This window comes from Phyllobates terribilis, unplaced genomic scaffold (assembly GCF_046119375.1).
Source record: "Phyllobates terribilis strain yellow unplaced genomic scaffold, ASM4611937v1 Scaffold_5__5_contigs__length_657084704, whole genome shotgun sequence".
Taxonomy (NCBI): domain Eukaryota; kingdom Metazoa; phylum Chordata; class Amphibia; order Anura; family Dendrobatidae; genus Phyllobates; species Phyllobates terribilis.
Window position 1 is genome coordinate 415,645,117 of NW_027362765.1, and position 27,207 is coordinate 415,672,323.

General features: G+C 42.1%; 1 protein-coding gene across 1 annotated transcript in view; it reads right to left on the reverse strand.

The window, feature by feature from the left end:
• Positions 1-27,207, reverse strand: part of LOC141273395 (alpha-2-macroglobulin-like) — a 257,598-nt gene that overhangs the window by 227,535 nt on the left and 2,856 nt on the right. Inside the window, exons 2-7 of the mRNA XM_073685161.1 lie at positions 10,782-10,965; positions 9,998-10,157; positions 5,706-5,758; positions 5,506-5,526; positions 5,146-5,299; positions 4,809-4,893 (exon numbers count right to left, since the gene is read on the reverse strand). Of these exons, the coding sequence (XP_073541262.1) occupies positions 4,809-4,893; positions 5,146-5,299; positions 5,506-5,526; positions 5,706-5,758; positions 9,998-10,157; positions 10,782-10,965 (657 nt within the window). The remainder of the gene's footprint in view (positions 1-4,808; positions 4,894-5,145; positions 5,300-5,505; positions 5,527-5,705; positions 5,759-9,997; positions 10,158-10,781; positions 10,966-27,207) is intronic.

The following is a 27,207-nucleotide window of genomic DNA, read 5'->3' on the forward strand; positions in this document are numbered from 1 at the left end:
TCCACCTGCAATGCGTCCGCCTGTGAGCAGAGAGCGTTTCAGAAGACAGAGAAGAGGGATGGAGATGCTATTTATGGCATCATCGCCGCTCACCATCTTGGTTGAGTCCTCAAATTTTTTGAGGATGGTACTTATGTCTGACATCCCTCTCCACTCCTGAGGTCTTATGTGAGAAGTCTTATCTGGATACCGATGGCCTTATTGATGCTGGTAGTCAACAACTGCCCTCTTCAGCTCACAAATCCTTCCCAACATCTGCAATATAGAGTTCCAATGCATGGGGACATCGCAGATCAGTTGATGAGCTGGAAGCTGCAAACGCTGCTCAAGTACAGCAAGGGTGGCCGAAGTTGTAGCTGACTTTCTAAAATGGGCACACAGGCGGCGTACTTTGACAAGCAGATCCAGCAGATCCGGGTAGGTTTTGAGAAACTGCTGAACCACAAGGTTAAGCTCATGGGCCAGGCATGGTACGTGTGTGAGCTCGCCTCGCCTCAGAGCCGCCACCAGGTTCCGGCCATTGTCACACGCGACCATGCCTGGCTGTAGGGTCAGCGGTGTCAGCCACAGATCTGCCTGCTCTTTCAGAGCCACCCACAACTCTTCAGCGTTGTGTGGTTTGTCACCTAAACATATTAGCTTCAACACAGCCTGTTGCTGCTTGGTGGAGACTTTGCTGCAGTGTTTCCAGCTTGCGATTGATTTGGTCATTTTGAAGATGCCGAAGAGGAGGAGGAGGTGCAGGAGCTGTAGAATGTGGGGGCAACCCTGATTGACCTAGGGCCCGCAATCCTGGGCGTCGGGAGGACGTGTTCCGTGCCAAGGTCTGACTGAGTCCCGGCTTCCACTATATAAACCCAGTGTGCCATCAGTGAGATGTACTGTCCCTGCCCACAAACACTTGTCCACGTGTCGGTGGTTAGGTGGACTTTCCCAGTAACTGTGTTATTGAGGGCACGTCTAATATTGTGGGACACGTGCTCGTGTAATGCGGAGACGGCACACTGGGAGAAATAGTGGCGGCTGGGCACCGAGTACCGAGGGACGGCCGCCGCCATCAGGTGGTGGAAAACTTCCGTCTCCATGAGCCTAAAAGGCAACATTTCGAGAGCAAGCATTAGCTAAATGTGTGAATTTAGTAGTGTGGCCTGTGGTGCATTGTCTGCGTATCTGCGCTTGCATTTCAAGGACTGGGGTAGGGACAACTGAACGCTGCACTGGGACAAGGGCGTGGATGTACTTGCTGATGGTGCGACTTGGGAGTGTGCAAGGACAGGTGCAGGGCGGGAGGCATTTTGGCATGCGTTGTGGCCAGGGGATTGGCGAGCACACACAACAGTAGAACAAATGTGGTGTCACCCGCACACACTGTTGCTGGACCCTGGGGTTCGGCCCACTTAGTCGGGTGCTTTGCTGCCATGTGCCTGATCATGCCGGTGGTGGTCAGGCTGCTAGTTGCTGCTGATGCTGGCCTGTCAAGTGGTGCAAATGGCCTTTTTGGGGTTATCTGCAGAGTCTTTAAAAAATAGCAAGACTTGGGAAGACCTAACAGTTGTACTGGCAACTTCCGTCGTGTTGGCATTACGAATAACGCTTTCCCACCTTGTGTCTGTGGCCACCACACTGCTTCTTTCTGCCTGTTATGCTACTGTCCTCGCTTCAATAGTGGTGTTCTGCGGTCCCCTAGTAATTGGGACAGGAAGGTCGAGCGAGAAGATGTGGATGTTTGTTGGGGCACAATTTCACCTTGCCCACGGCCACATCCTTGGCCTCTGCATGCACAATCACCATCATGTCCACTTCCCCATCCCTTGAGACGCACCTTGCCCATTTTAAATGGAGGACAATATTTTCACGAGAAATGGCTGATTTTGGAATGCAGTTATATGTGATACGTCTGACAGAGAACAACGATTTTAAATAGCAGGCCTGTAATTTACTAATATTATTCTACACGGAAACGGAGAGTGTGAATCACTTCACCGACACACTGCAACGGAATGAAAATGGAAAAAATTTATGATTTTTGACCAGTCTTTTAGATAATATGTCTGACAGAGAACCACAGCTTTAAATTGTAGGTCTGTAATTTGCTAATATTATTCTACATGAAGACCTACTGTGAATAGCTTCACCGACACAATGCAACAGAATGGAAAAGGAGACCAATATTTTCCACGTTCAGTTCAAATTTCTGGATTTTTATCGCTGAAATATGGAGAAGAAAAATTGTGTACTCTGGATTGCTTTTTAAGCAAATAACCAGGATTAAGATAAAACAAATTGTCTTGGCCCCTGAAATCTGGGGCTATGTCTAGAAATATATGTAATTATTACAGCAGCAGCTGACAGGACTTTCAATGGACCCTCTTGTGCTGTATCATACACTGCATTCTGCCACATACTCTGCCTGCCTGCCTAGCACTGATTATATGCAGCTGGATTAGTCCTCAGAAGGTCTGTTAGTTCAGATGGATATAGATATATGTTGTGGAATACCTATACTAACTATAAACAAGCAAATCTCTCCCTGACGCAGCAGCAGCTCTCCTTACTCTGCCTGTTTCCAGGGTAGACTGTGATGAGTATGGTGGCACCTGGTCTTATATACACCTAATGATGCTGTGTGGCCACCCAATCACTGTAATGCCCACAACCAACATGGCTACGGTATTACAGTGCATGGCAGGCAATCCCTGCATGTTAATTGGCTCTCTAAAGAGCGGCAAACACGCAGGGAGGGGACCCGAGTTCTTGCTCGAGCAACCCGGAAATACTCAGTGATGCTCGGGCGAATATCGAGAAGTGGCGAGCATGTTCGCTCATCACTAATCCTCTGCTGTAATGTCTGTATACTCTTTTGCTTCCTCCCCAGCCCAGGAGATGTAATATAATCAGACCATGTTCCTGCACGGTCAGACACAGCCATTACACAGTACACAGATAGGGCACATTTATAAGATTATCTCAGCACAGGAACATTTTATTTAAATACATTCAATTTTGGAACTTATTATAATTCCAAGATCTATTGATTAAAAAGAACTTCGGTTTGTAGGAAAACCCCTTTAAGCTTACTAAATATCAACTAATGAAAATCAGACATTCCTTTTGAATTTTAGTTCTACAGAAAAATGTAAAAAACAAATAATGAAAATGGCCCTGACAAAAATGATGGTTCACTTAACTCAATATTTTGTTATGCAATCTCAAAAACTAATGAACAAATAATTTCTGTAACACTCAATGAGACTTCTACACCAGTTCACAGGTATTTTGGCTTACTCATTTTGAGCAAACTGCTTTTGTTGTCTCAGGTTTGAAGGATGCTGAAGTTCTTACATACATTTCTGTCAATAATCATCTATCTACTTCAAGTCCCTGATTGTATGTGTCTCTGCTATTAACCATTTACATGCTGCAAGTCCCGGATTGTCTATAAATATAATGTTCCTGTATGTATCAAAAAATTCTGGTCTGCTTTATATGTGTTTCCTACTCCACTTGTCTGTGTGTCCTTCTGTATGTCCTACTGCACTGGTCCCCACTAATCCACAGGCCCGCAAGAAGGGCCCGCTCCTCTGCACCATCGCCTCTGATCTGTACTATTCACCCTGACCTATGACTTAAACAATTCACTTCACCAGGTGATCCCATAACAATCAGGGCTGTGAAGTCAGTAAGCCAAACCTCCGACTCCTCAATTTCCATGACACCGACTCCAACTCCGACTCCATGACTCCGACTTTGACTCCCTCATACACGGCTCATGTTTAAGTGATAAATTTACTGTAGTACAGATTCATCTCAGCTAAAAGTCTAGACCTTTAGATCAGGAATAGGACAGACATTTATAGGACATTTCATAACTTTCCCAAATTCTTATGAAAAAATATTCCCCACAAACTGCATTGAACTACTGTACCCAATTTATTATATATTTTAGGAGTCGGTCCATTTTAAACTGACTCCAACTCCGACTCCACCAAAATGAACACAGATTCTACGACTCCGACTCTGACTTCATAGCCATGATAACAATACAGCTATGTCTAGGGAACAATTTTAAAAAGTTAAGGCCCTTGGAAGAGGTGAAGGAAAAATGAGTAAAAATGTAAAATCGACCATTATGAAGGGTTTAGAAAAGATGAATGTCTTTGTTGCAGTACATATTTCAAGAAAAGAGATTGAAAAATGTATGTAAGAAATCATAGTTGCCATTTTAAACCATGGATACAAACAGACAAATCAGTTGCAGAATAATTTTTCACAAAATAGATTATTGGAAAGGAAACATCCTGTAGATTGTAGATTTTCTAGAAAAGCCAAGCAGGAGATAAGAAATATTGATCAGGAAATTCTTCTGGTTTCAAAAGTATAACTTACCCACTCACCATTTATTTTAGACACCTTCTGAAAAATAACTAAATTTTGGCACCTTTAATGCCTGATGGATGGTATACTAAAGAGTTCACATGATCAAAGTCCATATTACATCCTGCCCTTTGAAACAAAAAAGTGGAAAGAAAACAGGAGGTCTCAAGGGTTTCTACTGTTGTAAAAATAAAATGTACCATAAATCTAATAAAAAAATCACTTTAAAAGCTATTGGGGAGCAGTTTAAAATGTTTAGCTTCTCCCCACACTGTTCTAGGTGATTGACAGGTCTCTCGTTATGGCAGCTGCCTGGAGGGGACTAGAGGCTTTGGTCCACCACGAGCATCCATGGATGCAGATTTAGCATGTGTAATAACATATAGACAAAGCCTAGAATGCAATAAAAAATGTTAAGCGTTTTTTGTACTCACTTGCCACAAACTTGAACTGGAAACTGATCACTGTTAAACATAACATACTTAGGGAACTCTAGATCGACCTCAAATTTTGGAAGAACTGAAAAGACATAATAGAGAGAAGTTAGAAACCATAAAAGAGGTTGCCTTGGTTTAACTTTTAATTGCCTGTAGGACTGCATAATCAAAAAATAACAAACACACCAATATTCACCATAGAGAGGCAACGCTGGACCAGAAGAGTGGTCAGTTTGTCATTTTCTGCTTGCAATCCCATGGGAAATTAAAAGTGAAACCCGGATGACCCCTTTGAGCAAACATATGTTAGATATTGGACAAAAGTATTCCTCACCATATTCTTCTACAGTGAAGGTATAGGATGTGCCTTTCAGTTTAATGGAATATTCCCCCAGGGTGGGCTCAGAGGAAAGAGTGAGAGAGAACTCAGCTATCCCTTGATTGAGGTTCACATTTAACCATTGACCAATCCTATTCTTTTCAGGGTCCTGAAAGGATCAAACTCAATTTGGACAATGATCAAACTTTTAAATGAAACAATTTTTAAAATGTTAACAAAAAGAACTAATTAAAAAAAATCATAAAAAATACATAAATCAAAAAAATTATGATGTTTCTGTTTCTAACCATCTATGCATCAATATGATGCCTTACATTATTGCTGTTACCATTATTTATTGATATATTTTCTTACCTGTACTTCTATCACAGGGATCTAAGGAAAAAAATAAACATTTTTTTTTGTTTTAGAATATTCTCACATTTTTTAAAGGTAAAATTTGTGCTAAAATGCAGAAGTGGTTTATTTTAGACCACTACTATGTCTGTGTGCATATCCAAATGTATTTCATTTCCTTTTCTTTTATTCTGTTATCACTTTTATTTGTAACTTACCAAAATATTTTCTGGTTTGAAATCTTCATTAATGGATAGAATTCTGAAGTTTACTATGACAAAAAAAACAGCGTCACTAAAAAAGCCTTTAAAATAGGTTGACCAAATATTTCCTGAAAGGTTCTATAGAGTTTGTGCTGGTAGATACATCTGCAAATGTGATGATACACTACCCCAGCGGCTCAGTAGCATGACCAGCTGCCTATTTATAGGCTATGTAAACCTTGTAGAGCAGCTGCCCCCGTATTCATAGGAAAGTGAATGGCACCAAACCATATGATAAGTAAAACCCCTTACTGACTTTTAGGAAATATTTTTGATGAAGTGACCAACATATTGTTTTTATACAGTGGCGCAGACTAGAGATGAGCATATCAGACAAAATTTGAATTCACCAGATTATGCAGATTTTCCAAGGAAATTTGGTTTGGAGAGAAGTTATTGTCCGCAAATTGAATGTCCCTTATTATGCTCTAAAGTTTCTCCAAACCCCAGAGCATAATAAACTTAATATGAAACAATATTTTTAAAATCCTTATACGCACCTTACCACTCACTTCTCTAGCTCCTCACCATCCTTGTCGCATATTTTATCACCGTCGCGTGCGCTGGAATCCCAGCCTTCTGGCTTGGGAACAGTTCTAGCTACATAAGGTCACTCCGCATATCTTGTGGTTGTCCTGAGGAAGGAGTCAGTTTGACAATAAACCACTATTCTTCTAAACCTGTCTTCGGATCCTTTTTGGAAACAGCAGAGCACATGAAGTCCACATCTCCTGTTTTTATGGTATACTCCGCATGTCTTGACATTGTGACCTTGTGTGCACATGGGATTTCAGCAAGAGTGGTGGTGATAAGAACATGCAACAGGGACCGGAAGGGGAACAGTGAGGCATGGAGGGGCTAGATAGGTGAGCGGCAAAGAGAGTATACGTTTTTTTTTTTTTTTTTTTACTTTTTTGATGGACCTTTGTGGTTTAGCAAAATGGCAACCAGTGACCACTTTGTTGCTGAATCCAAGAGGAAGCAAATTACAAAAAGTATACATTTTAACAAAAGTGGATTTTTGTAAAATTTGAGTTGAATTCAATTCCACTTGAAGATATTGGCTCAACTCTAGCCCAGACTTTATGTTCTCTTTCAATATATACAGCAGTACATCTGTGAATTTATAATACCATCCATAACATCTAGCTCCCTAACACCAGCATTGGTCATGCCGCCAGACATAAGGACACTGCAACCACTTTGTTTCACTGTAGGCACCATGCACATAGAAAAATTAATATAGAAAAATGAGCATCACTCTCCATCTAGCATACAGGCGTTAAAAGAGGTCATTCTTGGAAAAATGATAGATGTTGCAATATGTGGTCAACTTGTTCAATCCATGCTTCGAAGACTTGGTGCTGTCATTAGAAATCATAGAGATCATACAAAATACTAGTTGTTGTTTTTGATGGGGGTTGTACTTATTTTTGCATCAACTAATTTGAGTAAAACTGAAGATTTTGTAATAAAAGTTATATTATTAACCTTACTTTCATGTTATGGGTTAAAAAAAATGTTTTATATAACTCAGTCTTTAATTTTCACTTAATGGTGTATACAGTTGTGCTCAAAAGTTTATATACCCCGGCAGAATTTTTGCTTTCTTGGCCGTGTTTCAGAGAATATGAATAATAACAGAAAAACTTTTTCTCCACTTATGGTTATTGGTTGGGTGAAGCCATTTATTGTCAAACTACTGTGTTTTCTCTTTTTAAATCTTAATGACAACCAAAAACATCCTAATGACTGTGATCAAAAGTTCACATACCCTGGTGATTTTGGCCTGATAACATGCACAGAATTTGACACAAATAGGTTTGAATGGCTACTAAATATAACATCCTCACCTGTGACCTGTTTGCTTGTAATGAGTGTGTGTGTGCATAAAAGCTGAGTGAGTTTCTGGGATCCAGACAGACTATTGCATCTTTCATCCAGCCACTGACTTTTCTGGCTTGTGAATCATGGGGAAAGCAAAAGAATTGTCAACGAATCTACGGGAAAAGGTAGTTGAACTGTAAACCACAGGAAAGGGATACAAAAAGATATCCAAGGAATTGATAATGCCAGTCAGCAGCATTCCAGCTGTGATTAACAAATGGAAAATCAGGGGGTTTGTAAAAACCAAACCACGATCAGGTAGACCAACAAAAATTTAGGCCACAACTGCCAGGGAAATTGTTCAGGATGCAAAGAAAAGCCCACCCACAAATAACATCAGCTGAAATTCAGGACTCTCTGAAAATTAGCAGTGTGGCTGTTTCAAGATGCACAATAAGGAGGCACTTGAAGAAAAATGGGCATGGTCGAGTTGCCAGAATAAAGCCATTACTGCACAAATGCCACAAACTATCTCATCTACAATACGCCAAACAGAACAGAGACAAGCCTCAAAACTTCTGGAACAAGGTAATTTGGAGTGATGAGACCAAAATTGGACTTTTTTGTCATGACCATAACATTACATTTGGAGAGAGGTCAACAAGACCTTTGATGAAAGTACAGTAAAGCATGGAGGTGGATCGCTGATGTTTTGGGGTTGTGTGAGCTACAAAGGCACAGGAATCTTGGTAAAATGTGAAGGAAAGATGAATGCAGCATGTTATCAGCAAATACTGGAGGCAAATTTGCACTCATCAGCCTAGAAGCTGCGCATGGGACGTACTTGGATGTTCCAACACGACAACGATCCAAAACACAAGGCCAATTCGACCTGTTATTGGCTACAGCAGAACAATGTGAAGGTTCTGGAGTGGCCATCTCAGTCTCCTGACCTGAATATCATTGAGCCACTCTGGGGAGATCTCAAGCGTGCAGTTCATGCTAGAAAGCCCAGGAATTTACAGGAACTGGAGGCTTTTTGCCAAGAAGAAAGGGCAGCTTTACCATCTGAGAAATTAAAGAACCTCATCCACATCCACAACTACCACAAAAGACTTCAAGCTGTCATTGATGTTAGAGGGGGTAATATACAGTATTAAGAACTGGGACATGTAAACTTTTGATCAGGGTCATTTTGATGTTTTGGTTGTCATTAAGATTTAAAAAGAGAAAACACAGTAGTTTGACAATAAATGGCTTCACCCAACCAATAACCATGAGTGAAGAAAAAGTTTTTTTGTTATCATTCATATTCTCTGAAACAAGGCCAAGAAAGAAAAAATTCTGCCGGCATATGTAAACTTTTGATCACAACTGTATATGGAAACCCAATGATTGTGATGTGATATTCAGCCAGTTTCTGAATTATAGTAATAATTCAGAAACCAGCTGCATATCACATCATGAGTCCCTTCAAGTCCCCTAAGATGACGATTCAATACAGTTAAAAATAAGAATTAAAAAAATGTATATGAAAAAATAAAAAAACACAAAAAGTTCAAATCACCGCCCTTTTGCCCCATTAAAAATGAAACAATAAAAAATACACACATTTCATATTGCAACATTTGTAAAAGTCTGATCTATCAAAGTATAAAATTAATTAATCCGATCAGTGAACAGTGTAACAAAAAAATAATCAAGACACCAGAATTAAGGGTTTCTTGGCAGCCGCAAGATTGCAATAAGAGGCGATCAAAACATTGTATCTACCCCAAAATGGTATCAATAAAAACGTCAGCTCAGGACACAAAAAATAAGCCCTCTCACAGTCCCATATCCTGAAAAATGGATAGAAACATTACGGATCTTGGAAAATGGCAACATAAGCAAAAAAAATTTTCTTACAAATTTCCCAATAAATTTTCACCACTTAAATAAAAAAAAGACTATACATGTTTAATATCTGTATACTCGTACTGACTTGGAAAATCATATTGTCAGGTCAGTTTTATCATATAGTGATCATGGTAAATAACAGAAAAAAAAACAATTGTGTTATTGTACTTTTTTTACAATTTCAACACACTTGGAATATTTTTCCCGGTTTCCAGTGCATAACATGATAAAATCAATGGAGTCATTCAAAAGTACAACTCGTCCCGCAAAAAACAAGCCCTCATACGGCTATGAGAATGGAAAAAAAAAAAGTTATGGCTCTTGGAATAAGGGGAAAAAAAACAAAAGCGTAAAAACGGATAGGTCATCAAAGGGTTATGGTAATCATTATTATTATTTTGGTGTGATATTAAATTAAACTTGGTTTGTAAAAATTGGAGTCTTTAACCCAAATTTAAAAATAAGGTAAGGCTGGACACTGAACCTCTAAACGCTTTTAAAGTACTTTTCATTTTTCTCACCAGTTTGTCCTGGTTTGTACACAGCTTTGTCTGTTTGGATAAGAGTTTTGGAGAGTTGCTTCTTAACCAGAACTTTAAAGCTGTTAGTAACTAATTCCCCTGAACTCTCAATAGAGATCGTTAATGTGCCGACCGATACATCTTCTTCATGAATGGGAACCTACGGAAAGAAAATAGTATAAATATGTAAGGTTAAAAGGAAAATTAAATAAATATAATGTATCTTAAAATATTCACAATTACTAATGTATAAAGCAGCTCAATGTTTTATGACATTGACTAGTCACTAAAATCATCTTTGTAATTTTTTTTTATCTATTTAGGATTTTTTCTGCTGTTTTTAATATGAAGGGTTTGTCTCATGAAAAAAAACAAACATTCTATATGTTTTGCTTTTGGATAGCCATTGAGAGTGACTTTTGGATGCCATTGAGACTGGTCATGCTTTAAGTCTTTTCCTTTAGCAGTCTAAAATAGCAGTTCAGAAAATATAAAACTTATATACAGAGTGACCCAAAGGTATAAATGGGAATGCTGCAAGTTGATGGAGGACATTTCGAGCACTTGTTAGATTAAACAATGTTAAACATATGTAAATATAACAAACAAACAATGTAATACAATACAAATAAGCTTCTTTTGTTGTGTGTCAGTCTGAATGTTTACCCCATGTAATCTGCATACCTGCTGTTGGACCACCCTGTACTATTTTAGATGCATTTTTCTAATAAAATTTCCAAAGATAAGCAGTGACCTCTTAAAATTCCACAGTGACCACTTTTACCTGAAGACTGAAGCAAGTGAATGTGGTGTCTTGATGGAATTTTTTTTCTACGAGTGTGGTGTTCTTGTTATTCAGATTTAGAGATATTTTCAGGTTGCTCTCTCCTTCAGCATTCTCCAATTGTAGACAGATGGTTTCTGAATGCTGGCTACGTAACTCTGATGGGAAGATGACGGCATAGTGTCTGGCAAGGATGAAATGTAAGAACAGATATCATTATAAAGATCTTATCTATCTAAATGGAAAATCGTGGCAACATTGCACCGCTTGGTGCTGGATTAAAGTCCACAATTTTTCCTTGAACTGGAGTGCTGTCTGATTTTTTCCATTTATATATTTTACGTTGGACAACCACATTACTCAGGAAGTATTGCACCCAAAATTTGCTTAAGGTTGTGCTGCTATCTGTCTTTTTTATCTATCTATCTATCTATCTATCTATCTATCTATCTATCTATCTGTCTATCTATCTATCTATCTATCTATCTAGTATCTATCTATCTATCTATCTATCTATCTATCTATCTATCTATCTGTAATATTTTGGGTTGAAACAATGGTTTATTCTGCCACTGCAGCTAAATTATATACTGCCTTAGTTGCTGAACTGTTGTTGCTGGCTATTGGGCATGCAATTGCCTAACCCATACGTTCAAAATGTAAAAGTTCATGCACATGCATGGCTAAGCCTTGTGCACAGAGCATGCATGGCCAAAAAGGAATCATTGAAAAGGAATCTGTCAGTAGTATCAACCCTCCTATGTCATCTATATGGGCATATACAGTGGTGTGAAAAAGTGTTTGCCCCCTTCCTTATTTCTTATTCTTTTGAATGTTTGTCACGCTTAAATGTTTAAGATCACAAAACACATTAAAATATTAGACAAAGATAACACAAGTAAACAAAAATAAGCAGTTTGTAAATTAAGGTGTTTATTATTAAGAGAAAAAATAAATCCAAACCTATTGGGCCCTGTGCGAAAGAGCGATTGCCCCCCTTGAAACATAAATTAGCTGTGGTTTATCACATCTTGAGTTCACTTTCCCTAGCCACACATGCCTGATTACTGCCAAACCTGTTCTCAATCAAGAAGTCACTTAAATAGGATCTGCCTGACAAAGTGAAGTAGACCAAAAGATCCTGAAAAGCCAGACATGATGCTGCTATCCAAAGAAATTCAGGAACATATGAGAAACCAAGTAATTGAGATATATCAGTCTAGAAAAGGTTATGAAACCATTTCTAAAGCTTTGGCACTCCAGTAAACCACACTCAGAGCCATTATCCACAAATGGCGAAAACATGGAACAGTGGTGAACCTTCCCAGGAGTGACCGGCTGATTAAAATTACCCGAAGAGCGCAGAGACGACTCATCCAAGAGGTCACAAAAGACCCCACAACAACATCCAAAGAACTGCAGGCCTCACTTGCCTCAGTTATGGTCAATGTTCATGACTCCACCATAAGAAAGAGACTGGGCAAAAATGGCATGCATGGCAGAGTTCCAAGACAAAAAACACTACAGAGCAAAAGGAATATAAAGGCTCATCTCATTTTTGCCAAAAAAACATCTTGATGATCAACAAGACTTTTGGGAGAATACTCTGTGGACTGAAGAGACAAAAGTTTAACTTTTTGGAAGGTGTTTGTCACATTCTATTGGGCGTAGAAGTAACACAGCATTTCAGAAAAGGGACATAATACCAACAGTAAAATATGGTGATGGTAGTGTGAGAGTCTGGGGCTGTTTTGCTGCTTAAGGACTTGGAAGACTTGCTGTCGTAAATGGAACCATGAATTGTGCTATCTACAAAAAAAACTGAAGGAGAATGTCTGGCCACCTGTATGTGACCTCAAGCTGAAGTGCATTTGGGTTATGCCGCAGGCCAATGATCCAAAACACACCAGCAAGTCCACCTCTGAATGGTTTAAGAAAAACAAAATTAAGAATTTGGAGTGGCCTAATCAAAGTCCTGACCTTAATCCGATTAAGATGCTGTGGCATGACGTGTAAAAGGCGGTTCATGCTCAGAATCCCTCCAATGTGTCTGAATTACAACAATTTTTCAAAGATGAGTGGGCCAAAATTCCTCCAGAGTGTTGTAAATTATCATTGCCAGTTATCGCAAACACTTGATTGCAGTTGCTGCTGCTAAGGGTGGCCAACCAGTTATTAGGTTTAGGGGGGAATTTTTTCACACAGGGTCCTGTAGGCTTGGATTTCTTTTTCACTTCATAATAAAGACCTTCATTTAAAAACTGCATTTTTTTATTTACTCGTGTTATCTTTGTCTAATATTTAAATTTGTTTAGTGATCTGAAACATTTAAGTGTGACAAACGTGCAAAAGATCCAAAATCAAAAATAGAAAACTAGAAAAAAATGACAATCCAATGGCACTGTCACTCCAATGAATGATTAAAAAACAATGTTTCTATTAAAACAATGCATTTCTAGAGTGAACCACTCTCTTAGTCCGGTACAAATTTTATTGATGGCGAGGGCTCCAGTCGGCTAACATCAAAGTTGTGCCTGAGATTGCACAAAGACTCTAGGTGAGCCTTCTCAGTATTTTTCTCACGTAAGGCAGACTGGGCTGATTCACACATAGGAGCGCCTCTGTTTCTTTCTTTGAAACATGCAAAAGAATAAGAAATCAGGAAGGGGGCAAACACTTTTTCACACCACTGTATGTCATAGGAAGCTGAATAAAATGATACTTTGATATCTGTGATTAGATGTTTTATTCCAGAGAAATTCACATTTTTCTTAATATGTAAATGAGCTCTTAAGATCTATGGGCTAAACATAGATCTCCCTGTGAATATGCCTCCAGAACTTACTTTAAATGAAAGGGGGCACTTCCACTGTGAGACATGTGGATCAGGAGTAGAGATGAGCGTTGTTCTACTCGAACTGTTCGCCAATCTCAAATTCGAGCTGTTTTGGGCGGTGTTCGAGCCGGTCGGCGAACACGAACAATTTGAGAAAAATTCGGCTGTTCGAGGTTATGTTCGATAACTGTTCGTGCACCAAAATCATAACTGGATTTTTTCTCAGTAATGATGAAAATTAATGTTAATACGCAGTTTGAGTGTACAGCGGGGCGGGGGGAGGGGCAGGGGATGGATCTCTGCAGGAACAATGAAGATCTCCATTTTTTTTTCTCTTTCCCGCATTTGCAGTGGGGAGGTGCAATCTGTCAGCCTATCAGCAGTGCACACACGGAGCGAAGTGCTTTTTTTCACACAAGCAAGGGCATGTGTGATTGGCAGTGTATGTCACATGTCCTTGCCCTATAAGACCAAGCCATTTTCCCCGTCGCCACCATTTTCTCACTGCTGCAGCTGCGTGTTAGACGGCACCGCTGTTGCTGTGTGCGCTATACCTTGTTAATTTCAAGCCAATTTTCGCACAAATATACAGATAGCTTGGGAGTAGGGAATAGTTGTGATTGCAGTCCTTTTAAGGACTAGGTTACAGCATTTCCTACGACTTTTATCAGGCAGGTCTGTGCTCTTAAATAGATAGATTGTGGGAGTAAAGACTAATTGTAATTGGAGTCCTTTTCAGGACTAGGTTACATCAGTTCCTATCAGTTTTTGCCAGGCAGGTCTGTGCCAGTGCTGTGCAAGTTTTTTTCACAGCATTTGGCTGAATCTAGCAAAGCTAATCCTTTTTGGCCTATTGCAGAGTGTGTTAGTCAGTGGAGTAGCCTATCTGTGTTGCAAGATATACCACCTGTGTATAGAATACCAATTTTTTTACTGCACCTAGTGAAGTAAAATCTTTTGGGCATAGCATCATTCTATTAGTCCATCTATACTGACCTCCATCAGGTTGCAAACTGAATATAATTTTTTTCTGCATCTAGCTCTGAAAAAATATTTGGGCTTCTAGCAGTGTGTGGGATTTGGTCTATTAGTCCATCTATACTGACCTCCATCAGGTTGCAAATTAAAAATAATTTTTTTCTTCATTTAGCTCTGAAAAAATATTTGGGCTTCTAGCAGTGTGTGGGACTTGTTCTATTAGTCCTTCTATACTGACCTCCAGCAGGTTGCAAATTGAATATAATTTTTTTCTGCATCTAGCTCTGAAAAAATATTTGGGCTTCTAGCGGTGTGTGGGACTTGGTCTATTAATCCATCTATACTGACCTCCATCAGGTTGCAAATTAAAAATAATTTTTTTCTGCATCTAGGTCTGAAAAAATATTTGGGCTTCTAGCAGTGTGTGGGACTTGGTCTATTAGTCCATCTATACTGACCTCCATCAGGTTGCAAATTAAAAATAATTTTTTTCTTCATTTATCTCTGAAAAAATATTTGGGCTTCTAGCAGCGTGTGGGACTTGTTCTATTAGTCCATCTATACTGACCTCCATCAGGTTGCAAATTAAAAATAATTTTTTTCTCCATCTAGCTCTGAAAAAATATTTGGGCTTCTAGCAGTGTGTGGGACTTGGTCTATTAGTCCATCTATACTGACCTCCATCAGGTTGCAAATTAAAAATAATTTTTTTCTGCATCTAGCTCTGAAAAAATATTTGGGCTTCTAGCAGTGTGTGGGACTTGGTCTATTAGTCCATCTATACTGACCTCCATCAGGTTGCAAATTGAATAAAAAAAATTTCTGCATCTAGCTCTGAAAAAATATTTGGGCTTCTAGCGGTGTGTGGGACTTGGTCTATTAGTCCATCTATACTGACCTCCATCAGGTTGCAAATTAAAAATAATTTTTTTCTGCATCTAGCTCTGAAAAAATATTTGGGCTTCTAGCAGTGTGTGGGACTTGGTCTATTAGTCCATCTATACTGACCTCCATCAGGTTGCAAATTAAAAATAATTTTTTTCTTCATTTAGCTCTGAAAAAATATTTGGGCTTCTAGCAGTGTGTGGGACTTGTTCTATTAGTCCTTCTATACTGACGTCCAGCAGGTTGCAAATTGAATATAATTTTTTTCTGCATCTAGCTCTGAAAAAATATTTGGGCTTCTAGCGGTGTGTGGGACTTGGTCTATTAGTCCATCTATACTGACCTCCATCAGGTTGCAAATTAAAAATAATTTTTTTCTTCATCTAGCTCTGAAAAAATATTTGGGCTTCTAGCAGTGTGTGGGACTTGGTCTATTAGTCCATCTATACTGACCTCCATCAGGTTGCAAATTAAAAATAATTTTTTTCTGCATCTAGCTCTGAAAAAATATTTGGGCTTCTAGCAGTGTGTGGGACTTGGTCTATTAGTCCATCTATACTGACCTCCATCAGGTTGCAAATTAAAAATAATTTTTTTCTTCATTTAGCTCTGAAAAAATATTTGGGCTTCTAGCAGTGTGTGGGACTTGTTCTATTAGTCCTTCTATACTGACCTCCAGCAGGTTGCAAATTGAATATAATTTTTTTCTGCATCTAGCTCTGAAAAAATATTTGGGCTTCTAGCGGTGTGTGGGACTTGGTCTATTAGTCCATCTATACTGACCTCCATCAGGTTGCAAATTAAAAATAATTTTTTTCTGCATCTAGCTCTGAAAAAATATTTGGGCTTCTAGCGGTGTGTGGGACTTGGTCTATTAGTCCATCTATACTGACCTCCATCAGGTTGCAAATTAAAAATATTTTTTTTCTGCATCTAGCTCTGAAAAAATATTTGGGCTTCTAGCAGTGTGTGGGACTTGGTCTATTAGTCCATCTATACTGACCTCCATCAGGTTGCAAATTGAATAAAAAAAATTTCTGCATCTAGCTCTGAAAAAATATTTGGGCTTCTAGCGGTGTGTGGGACTTGGTCTATTAGTCCATCTATACTGACCTCCATCAGGTTGCAAATTAAAAATAATTTTTTTCTGCATCTAGCTCTGAAAAAATATTTGGGCTTCTAGCAGTGTGTGGGACTTGGTCTATTAGTCCATCTATACTGACCTCCATCAGGTTGCAAATTAAAAATAATTTTTTTCTTCATTTAGCTCTGAAAAAATATTTGGGCTTCTAGCAGTGTGTGGGACTTGTTCTATTAGTCCTTCTATACTGACGTCCAGCAGGTTGCAAATTGAATTTAATTTTTTTCTGCATCTAGCTCTGAAAAAATATTTGGGCTTCTAGCGGTGTGTGGGACTTGGTCTATTAGTCCATCTATACTGACCTCCATCAGGTTGCAAATTAAAAATAATTTTTTTCTGCATCTAGCTCTGAAAAAATATTTGGGCTTCTAGCAGTGTGTGGGACTTGGTCTATTAGTCCATCTATATTGACCTCCATCAGGTTGCAAATTAAAAATAATTTTTTTCTGCATCTAGCTCTGAAAAAATATTTGGGCTTCTAGCAGTGTGTGGGACTTGGTCTATTAGTCCATCTATACTGACCTCCATCAGGTTGCAAATTAAAAATAATTTTTTTCTTCATTTAGCTCTGAAAAAATATTTGGGCTTCTAGCAGTGTGTGGGACTTGTTCTATTAGTCCTTCTATACTGACCTCCAGCAGGTTGCAAATTGAATATAATTTTTTTCTGCATCTAGCTCTGAAAAAATATTTGGGCTTCTAGCGGTGTGTGGGACTTGGTCTATTAGTCCATCTATACTGACCTCCATCAGGTTGCAAATTAAAAATATTTTTTTTCTGCATCTAGCTCTGAAAAAATATTTGGGCTTCTAGCAGTGTGTGGGACTTGGTCTATTAGTCCATCTATACTGACCTCCATCAGGTTGCAAATTGAATAAAAAAAATTTCTGCATCTAGCTCTGAAAAAATATTTGGGCTTCTAGCGGTGTGTGGGACTTGGTCTATTAGTCCATCTATACTAATAAAAAAATAATTTTTTTCTGCATCTAACCCAGCCAATAGTTTTGGCCTAATACCACAGTTTGGCCACTCAGCTCTGCTCGGTTACCATCCATTGTTTTTTTGTGCAAACAACTCCAGAGTTGTGAATTAGTTAACCACCAAAATGAGTGGAAAAAGGCCTGCTGCTGGTGGGAAGGGGAATAGGCGTGTTGGGAAGGGGAAAAAAGGTTGTGTCCATGGGGTAGGTGTTAAAGCAACAGTAACATCTGCAGAAGAAAGACCATCTTCCAGCCAAACTAAAATGTCTACTTCTTTTAGCGGACAATGTGATAAGATCCCTTTCTTACGGCCACGCCAATCGCTACAAATTCCAGATGAGGCACAAAAACAGCAGGTGCTTCAACGGATATCAAGTGCTCCTTTAAGTGGGCTCTCCTCCACATCAACTTCAACATCACAAATACTCCAGTCCTCAAAGGTGTCACCCAAATCGCACTTGCTTCCTCACAGCTCCCAAATCTCCAGCTGCCCGTCTGAGTATGAGGTAGAACAGATGGTTGAGTCTGCAGAGCTGTTTACTCATACTATAGCCTGGGAATCAGAGGTCGACTCCAGCGCTTCTGTGAATCCAGACGAGGAAATGATCTGCACTGATGCCCAGAATCTTTATGAGTCGGATCCAGGACCAGACGCAGAAGGTTCTGACCATAATGTAGACCCTCATTCCCAAACTGTAACTCCTGTTGGTGGAGACAATGAGGAAGATGATGATAAGACTCAAATACCTGATTGGAGCGACAACTTTAGTTTTTTGTCAGGGCAGGAACAGGTTGGCTCTGAGGACGACGGGTGTGATAACGCACAGGGTGATGATGATGAGGTCGGAGATCCCACTTACTGTCAACCCACAGTCAGCCAAGAGATGAGGTCAGCAGAGGAGGTGGAGGAAGATGCTAGTGACGACGAGGTCAGGTTGCGCCTTCCTGGACAGAGACGTAGTATTGGAAGCACGTCATCAACTGCATCCTCAAACACAACTCTGCCTCTCACCACAAGTCGTGGTGGCTCTTCAGGTCGCATGGGTGCTAAGCCTTGCATAGCCTGGGCATTTTTTCAGATCGATAAAGATGACCCAACTCGTGTTATCTGTAACATTTGTCAGCAAAAGCTAAGTAGAGGCCAAAAAATACATAGTTTGAGTACTTCATGCATGAATCGGCACATGGACATGAAGCATAAGTTGCAGTGGGAAGCTCAGTGTGCTACAATGCGGTCTAGCCGGCCGGGCCAACCACCGTCTGCCATATCTTGTGCATCCGCGGCCTCTTCATCCTCTGTGACTGGGGGGACAGCAGTCACACCTGTTTTGGGGCGCAGACCTGCCACCTCTTTACCCGCAACAGCCAGCGTGATTGGCAGGTCATCATTTTCTTTGGAGGTGGTAACACCAGCTGGTCTTGAGCGCTGTCCGACATCGATAGCACCACCTTTGGATCAAGGCAACCTAACATGTCCGCCTACATCTTCCTCACAGACCGGCAGTTTGCCGGGGACACCCTTATCAACCCCGTCTAAGCACAATAGCCAGCCCTCGGTCCCTCAGATGTGGACAAGTAAAAGACCATTTCCTCCTAGCCATGAGAAAGCTAAGAGGTTGAATTTCACCATCTGCAAGCTCTTGGCTACAGAAATGCTGCCTTTCCGCCTGGTGGACACAGAGGATTTTCGAGACCTTATGTCCGTCGCAGTGCCCCAGTACCAGATGCCCAGTCGGCACTACTTCTCAAAGAAAGGTGTGCCTGCGCTCCACCAGCATGTCGCACACAACATCACCGCTTCTTTGAGAAACTCTATGTGTGACAGGGTGCATTTCACCACAGACACTTGGACGAGTAGGCATGGACAGGGGCGTTACATGTCGCTGACTGGGCACTGGGTAACTATGGTGACAGCAGGACAAGGGGCTGCTGTCCAAGTCTTGCCGTCCCCACGAGTTGTGCGTCAATCCTCTTTATGTCATTTTTCCTCCACTGCTTCTGCCTCCTCAACCTCCTCTCGGTCTTCCACCTGCACCCAAAGCCTGTCTGGTCATGCCACAAGCTTTCTAACTGCGCAGAAGGGATCCTGCACACCTCCTTACTATGCTGGCAGTAGGGCTCAACGTCATCAGGCGGTTTTTACATTGAAATGTCTGGGAAATGTGAGTCACACAGCTGAGGAGTTGTGGTCAGCTCTGGAGAACCAATTTCATGAATGGTTGTCTCCACTGGACCTGAAACCAGGGAAGGCCGTGTGCGACAATGCTGCAAACCTGGGTGCGGCCCTTCGCCGGGGCAATGTCACACACGTGCCTTGTATGGCTCACGTGTTGAACCTGGTTGTCCAGCAATTTTTAGCCCACTATCCCAGACTAGATGGCCTTCTGCAGAGGGCACGGTCGCTGTGTGCTCACTTCCGCCGTTCGCATCCCGCAGCTCAGCGACTTACATCTCTACAGAAGTCGTTGGGCCTGCCACTTCACCGGCTAAAATGCGATGTGCCTACCCGGTGGAATTCAACTCTGCACATGTTGCAGCGACTGTGGCAGCACCGACAAGCCCTGGTGCAATACGTTCTGACGTATAGCCTGGGCCAACGAGATTCAGAGGTGGGGCAAATCACGCTGGAGGAGTGGTCTCAGATCAGGGACCTATGCACCCTTCTGCACAGTTTTGAAATGGCGACGAAGATGTTTAGTGCTGACGATGCCATTATCAGCATGACTATTCCGGTGATTTACATGCTGGAGCACATGTTAAACAGAATTCGGAGTCAGGTGGTGGCACAAGAGGAGGTGGAGGAAGTAGAGGAGGAGGAGTTGTATGCGGAAGGGCTAACATCTGCAAGGTCCAGACGGTCGGCAGCACCAAGGCGGCAGGCATGTGAGGGTGGGGGAGATGGTTTTACCAGGGCGCATGGTAGCAGCCAAACTAGTGAGGAAGGTGCAGGAGCCCAGGAAGAAGTGGACGACGAACTGATGGAAGACTCATCAGATGAGGGAGACCTTGATCACATTTCTGTTGTGCGAGGTTGGGGGGAGAGGACAGAGGAAGGAAGCATGATTGTTACCTCGCCACCAACACAACAGGGACTTGGTGCTCCTGGATGCGCAACACACATGAGTGCCTTCTTGCTGCACTACCTGCAACATGACCCTCGAATTGTGAGAATTAGAAATAATCCTGACTACTGGGTTGCCACACTGTTAGATCCCCGGTACAAAAGTAAATTTGCAGAAATTATTCCTGCCATAGAAAGGGATGCACGCATGCAGGAGTATCAGCAGAGACTGTTGCAGAATCTTACATGTGCTTTTCCACAAAATACCAGTGGTGCACGTAGTGAATCTCACAGTTCCAACTTGCCAACCGTGGGACCGTCAAGTGTTCAGCACTCAAACCGTAACAGAACCACAGTATCTGGTGGTAACATCAATTTTGCGGAATCATTTCACCACTTTTTTAGCCCATCCTTTGCAAGGCCACAGGAGACAAGAAGTCTGACACATAGTCAACGCCTAGAGACGATGGTACAGGAGTATCTCCAAGTAAACATTGAAGCCACGACTGTGTCACTGGACCCTTGCTCTTTTTGGGCTTCCAATCTGGATAAATGGCCGGAGCTAGCCACTAACGCCTTGGAGATCTTGTCATGCCCCGCAGCCAGCGTTCTGTCTGAACGTGTGTTCAGCGCTGCTGGTGGTGTGCTGACAGATAAGCGCACGCGGCTCTCCACTGATAATGTAGACAGACTCACGTTCATAAAGATGAACAAATCATGGATCCGAAACGACTTTTCTACCCCTGTGTCATCCTGGGGAGAGTAAAAGCTTGATGATTGTTTAAAATCACCCTACCAACCGTTTTAAGCTTTCAAATTACTAATCATGTTTATCTGTATCTTGACTGGAAAATAATTTGGGCTTTGTAGCAGTGTGCAGCACTGATCCTATTAGGCCATCTATAATAAGCTCCACCAGATTTAAAATTAAAAATAATTTTTAGCTGCATCTAGCCCGGAAAATAATTTTGGGGCTCCGAGATGCGCAAGACACATAAGTGCCTTCTTGCTGCACTACCTGCAGCATGACCCTCATATTGTCAGAATTCGAAGTAATCATGACTACTGGGTTGCCACACTCTTAGATCCCCCAAACTTTTCGATCAACCTTTTCATTTTAATAAAGACCAAAAAAATGGTCATTTTTGAAATTATAAGCATTAGCAGGTTGTTAGAAACTGAAATCAAACAGTTTTCAACTCAAAACTTTATTCTAGGTGATGTTACATTTTCACATAGGACCCCTTGTTCGAAAGGAGCTTCTGAACTCTCTCGTCCATTGAATTTGTCAGGTTTTGGATGGTTTCTGCTTCAATTGTTTTGCATGAGGACAGAATACCCTCCCAGAGCTGTTGCTTAGATGTGAACTGCCTCCCGCCATCATAGACACTCCTTTTAATGATGCTCCAAAGGTTCTGAATGGGGTAGAGGTCAGGGGAGCATGGGGGTCACACCATAAGTTTGTCCCCTTTTATGCCCATATCAGCCAGAGATGCAGATGTTTTATGTGCAGCATGAGATGGTGCATTATCATGCAGAAAAATGATCTTGCTGTGAAATACACGGTTCTTCTTCTTGAACCATGGCAGGAAGTGCTGTTTGAGAAAATCCACATACATTATGGAGTTCATCTTTAGCGCCTTCAGGGATCCTAAAGGGGCCGACAATCTCTCTCCCCATGATTCCAGCCCAAAACATTACTCCACCTCCTCCTTGTTGGCGCTGTAGCCGTGTTTGCGTGGGGTGTCCATCAACCAGCCATCCTCCACTCCATCCATCTGGACCATCGAGCGCTGCACGGCACTCATCCGTGAACAAAACAGTTTTGAAATCAGTTTTCATGTAATGTTTGGCCCACTGGAGCCGTTTCTGCTTGTGTGAAGTGGATAGAGGAGGTCGACAGGATGGCGTATGCACAGCTGCAAACCTCTGAAGGACCCTGCATCTTGTTGTTCGGGGGACGTTGGAGGCACAAGAAGCTTCAAAAACTTGTCTGCTGCTATGACAAGGCTTTTTTGCCGCTGCTCTTTCAACCTGACGTAATTGCCTGTAGGAAAGAGTCCTCAATTTGCCCTTATCAGCACGCACACGTGTGTACTGTGAATCAGCTACATACTTCTTAATTGCCAAGACACTTCATCCTGATCATCGCACAATGTTGATTGTAGTCATGCCTTGACCTAAACACTCCACAATTTGTTGCTTCTCAGCAGCCGACACATCCTTTTTCTTTCCCATTTTGGCAGAAAATGTAGGCTGCTGAATAATGTGAGAGAGCCTTCTTAAGTAGTCTTGCCTTTCATTGGACACACCTGCCAAACTAATTAGCACTGGTGTCTGCAATTGCTTACAGTGATATAAAGAGCCCTGACACACATCACCATCAATGAGTTTAACTGACAAACAAACAAATTCTTCCCTTATCACTCCTAAACACTTTTTGCATAATAATTTGGAACACAGTGTACATGTGCTTTTCCACAAAACACCAGTGGTTCACGTAGTGAATCTTACAGTTCTAACTTGCCAACCGTGGTCTGTATGGAGTTGTTCAATAAAGGGCCCAAAATTAAGATAACATAGATGGGAGAGGTCTCTATGAATAGGAATTCCTAAGTATTTGATACCCTGTGAGGGCCAGGCAAAGGGAAAGTTGGACTGGATGGAATCCTATATGGATTTGGGGAGGGAGACATCGAGGGCCTCAGACTTCGCTGCATTGATTTTAAAATTTGACCATGTAACAAAGTGATCTATTTCAGCCATAACAGCATGGATGGATATATGTGATTGAGTGATATATACTAGGACATCATCAGCAAATAGAGAGCACTTGTACTCGGTGCCTCCCACCTCAATCCACCTAATATTGGGGTTATGGCGAATTGATGAGAGCAGGTGCTCCGTCACTAGGATGTATAAGAGAGGGGACAGAGAACATCCCTGCCTTGTCCCATTGGTGATTGTGAAAGGTGATGAAAATGTTCTGACGCGCCCCCTGGGCCTTGGGACACCCGGAGCCGGACCCTTTTTGGTGGATGCTGGTGGTTGTAGTCTTCGTGGCGGCGATCCGGTTCCGTGGCTCAGGGCGGTCAAACCAGTGGCGGAACTATTTATGTGGTTTTGATGTTTAAATGTCCGACTACGCCACCCGTGGATTGCGGTCAGAGTGAACCGCCGCTACAGGGCAGACCGCTAAGGCTGGTGTTGTGGGTGCAGCAGAGCGTAGCATAACTCCCCACGGGAGGAGTATAGCCTCAGGGCAGTGTATGCGGAGGATGGGGGTGATGGTGCAGGGCAGCAGCAGTAACGACACGGAGTCAGTGTTGCAGTTCAGGGCCTTTACTCACAGTTCTTATTATCCAGACCACGTCTGCAGGTAACGGCTGCCCACGTCGTACTGTGCTCACCAGGTGAGGGGCTCAGACAACTCCCAGATAACTTTGGAGCGCTTCACAGGACCCCCTTTGTGTGTCCTTTGTCTGGCCTTTCTTACCAACACTTCTGTCCGGCTGCCTCGGGCCTCCTCTTGGTAAACTTGGCGCCAGTTTCCCTGACCCTATGTGGTGCCTTCCTAGCGGGTGGAGCAAGGGGCTGCACCACATAAAATGTCAGAGCCTCCGGTTTCTAGCTGAGGGTCGTTTCCTGCCTCCACTAGTTCGGGGACCGGTCTCCCCCTTTGGCCTGACCCCTCCACGTAGGTGGATTCGGGCGTGCGGTGGCAACTCGCCCGTCCGCACCCCTGGGATCCCTTCATTCCTCGTTCCTGGAGCCTTCTCCGCTCCTCTTCCTTCCTTCTCCCTCTTGCAGGCCTGGGCCTCTGTTACTAGGCCCGCCTCTGGAGCAGAGCTCATGCAGAGCCCCTGCTCCCTGCCACTTCTGCTCAGACTTCTCTGCACTGAACTAAGATGGTGCCCACCTTTTATACTCCCTTCTCAATGCACCCAGGAACTGCTTCCTCCCTGCTCCTGCACTGCAGGGTTCCCCTTCCTCAGTGTTCCCTCCCCCCACTCCAGCCAGGGACAGGGACTGTCGTGCCCATCTCAGGGGCATATTGGTCGCCCTGCCCCACGGCAATGTGGTGTAATGCATGCAGGTGTCGGGTCCTGATCCACACTCCATCCTTATCTGAGAGTGAGATATCACACCTCTGGGTGAGGTGCAATACGTCTGTAGCAACCGAGCCCTCGGTGCTACAGTTCCATTTATCTTCAGCCTAGGTGACGTATTGTGATACAGGGCCGTGATTTTGGCTATAAAAGGGTCCCCTAGACCCCTACCCCAAGCTTTTTAAGAGAATCATATATGGCGTGCCAGGAGACTCTATGGAATGCTTTCTCAGCATCCAACGAGAGTATCTACTTACAAATTTTTAACTGCATCTAGCCCAGGAAATACTTTGTGCCTAGTAGCAGTGTCTGCTAGTCAGCGGATTATCCCGGCTGTTAAGCAAGCTACACCACCTGTAGTTTGGACACTTAATTTTTTCAAAGGAAATGCTTCGGGACCACGGGATACTTAGTGAAGAGCATCAGGAGGCACCCCAAGGCATAGGGGCTGGGACTGGCACTAGGATGCCTTGCGGTGGACAGCCGAGCTCGATCCTTATAAAAGCTTTTTAACTGCAGCAGCTTTAGTGGACGCTACTGGAGCTGGAATTACGCGGCTGCTGGCATGAGACTTGCCCTCCAATAGATCCTTGTAAATGGATTTAAAGTGTATTCATTCAAATTAGAGGGACAATTTAAATTAAAAAGCTTAGAGCTGCCTCCACCACAGGGGGGCTCTCTCGACCCACCAGCGGACAGGCACCAGTATTGGGAGAGGGGGGCTGGCCGTCAGGGTTCACCGCGGCTCTGGCACAAACCCGGCGACACGGAGGTGGCACGGGCAGGAGCGGACTGGCCGTCTTGGCTTCTCACTTTTTGGATTTTAGAAGGGCATGACATGCCTATATCTGTGTCTCCCCCTCCTTTTACTCCTCCACCTCTTTTCTTTTCGCATGACTATATGTACTTGTCACTTTTCCATGTGTTAGTTGTGTCTTCTGAGCAGTTTGTCAGCTTTTGGACACCTTTGAAGGTGTTTTCTATGTGTTTCTATGTGTTTTTGTTTGCCTGCCATTGGTTTTAACGGTGTTCGAAGGTGTTCGACGAACAGTTCGACGAACAGTTCGGCGAACACACGGGTGTTCGACGAACCGAACCGAACTCGAACACTACGGGGGTGGCTCAACACTAATCAGGAGAGCAGAATGTCAGTCATTACATGTCACGCACTGGTAACACATCCTTTCATTTAAAATAAGCTTTGGAGACAGATTCTCAGGGAGATCTATGTCCGGCCCATAGATCTTAACAGTTCATTTACATATTAAGAAAAATGTAATTTTTCTGGAATAATACAGACATCAAGATATCATTTTATTTAACTTTCTATGACCTACATGCCTGTATGGGCTCCTTAGTAGGGTTAATCCTACTGACAGATTTTATTTAAAGCTCCTCAGTAGGGAGTCGCACAGCCATTGACCACTTCAAAATAGTCTTGTCAGACTCTACCTGTCTCTCCCTCTGTAAAATGGTAGGTGGGGGTGTGTCCCTTTAATATATAGGATAGAATGGCTCTTGTTGGTAGAGTGCTTTACCTACTCAGGGATTTATAGTGACAATCTCTTCAGAAGTTCCTAGTTTGTTTTGGCACAGTCTCTTTGTCATTCGCAATGCAGCACAGTACACCACGTCTATGCTGACCATAGTCCTTCTCTTGATTACCTAACCTTCACTTATTTGGGAGATGCACTTGTCACGCACTGATATAAGCCTCCTTGCTACCTTCTGTCATTAAGATCCGTATCCTCTTTTGCTTGAATTGTGGTACTAGCATGCAGGTGGGCCAGACTCCTTTACTTTGGACAGAATACACACAGTCATGTGGCTCTCTTTACATGCTCCTATGTGACTAACTCACTTACTCTGATGTAATATACCAAACATGGTGATTTCTACTCTGCCCCATTTTCTAACTAGCTATGAGACAGACACTTCTCCTATCATGCTGCATCATATGCCTGTGTCTGACCACTACTAGTGACAAACATGAGCCTTTTATGGCCTCAACAACATTTTAAAGGGGTGTAGATGTATTTATGGGGCTGACCTTACCAAGTTCTCTAACCCAGCTGTCCCACTAGCAACTCATTTAATGAATTCTGTGCAATAATCAATCCTACTAAGAGGCACCTAACACCTATTAGACCTAACCACTACCAATAGTATCTTGTCAGGGCTTTACTGAAGCTCATGCAGCATTTTTATAAATTGTTGCATCATTTATTGTACAGTGGCATGTTAAAGTTTGGGCACCCCTGATCAAAATTACTGTTATTGTGAATAGTTAAGCAAGTTGAAGATTAAATAATCTCTAAAAGACTTAAAGTTAAAGATGACACATTTCCTTTGTAATTTGGGCAAAAAAAATATATTTTCATCTTTTACATTTTAAAAATTACAAAAAAGAAAATGGGCCTATGCAAAAGTTTGGGCA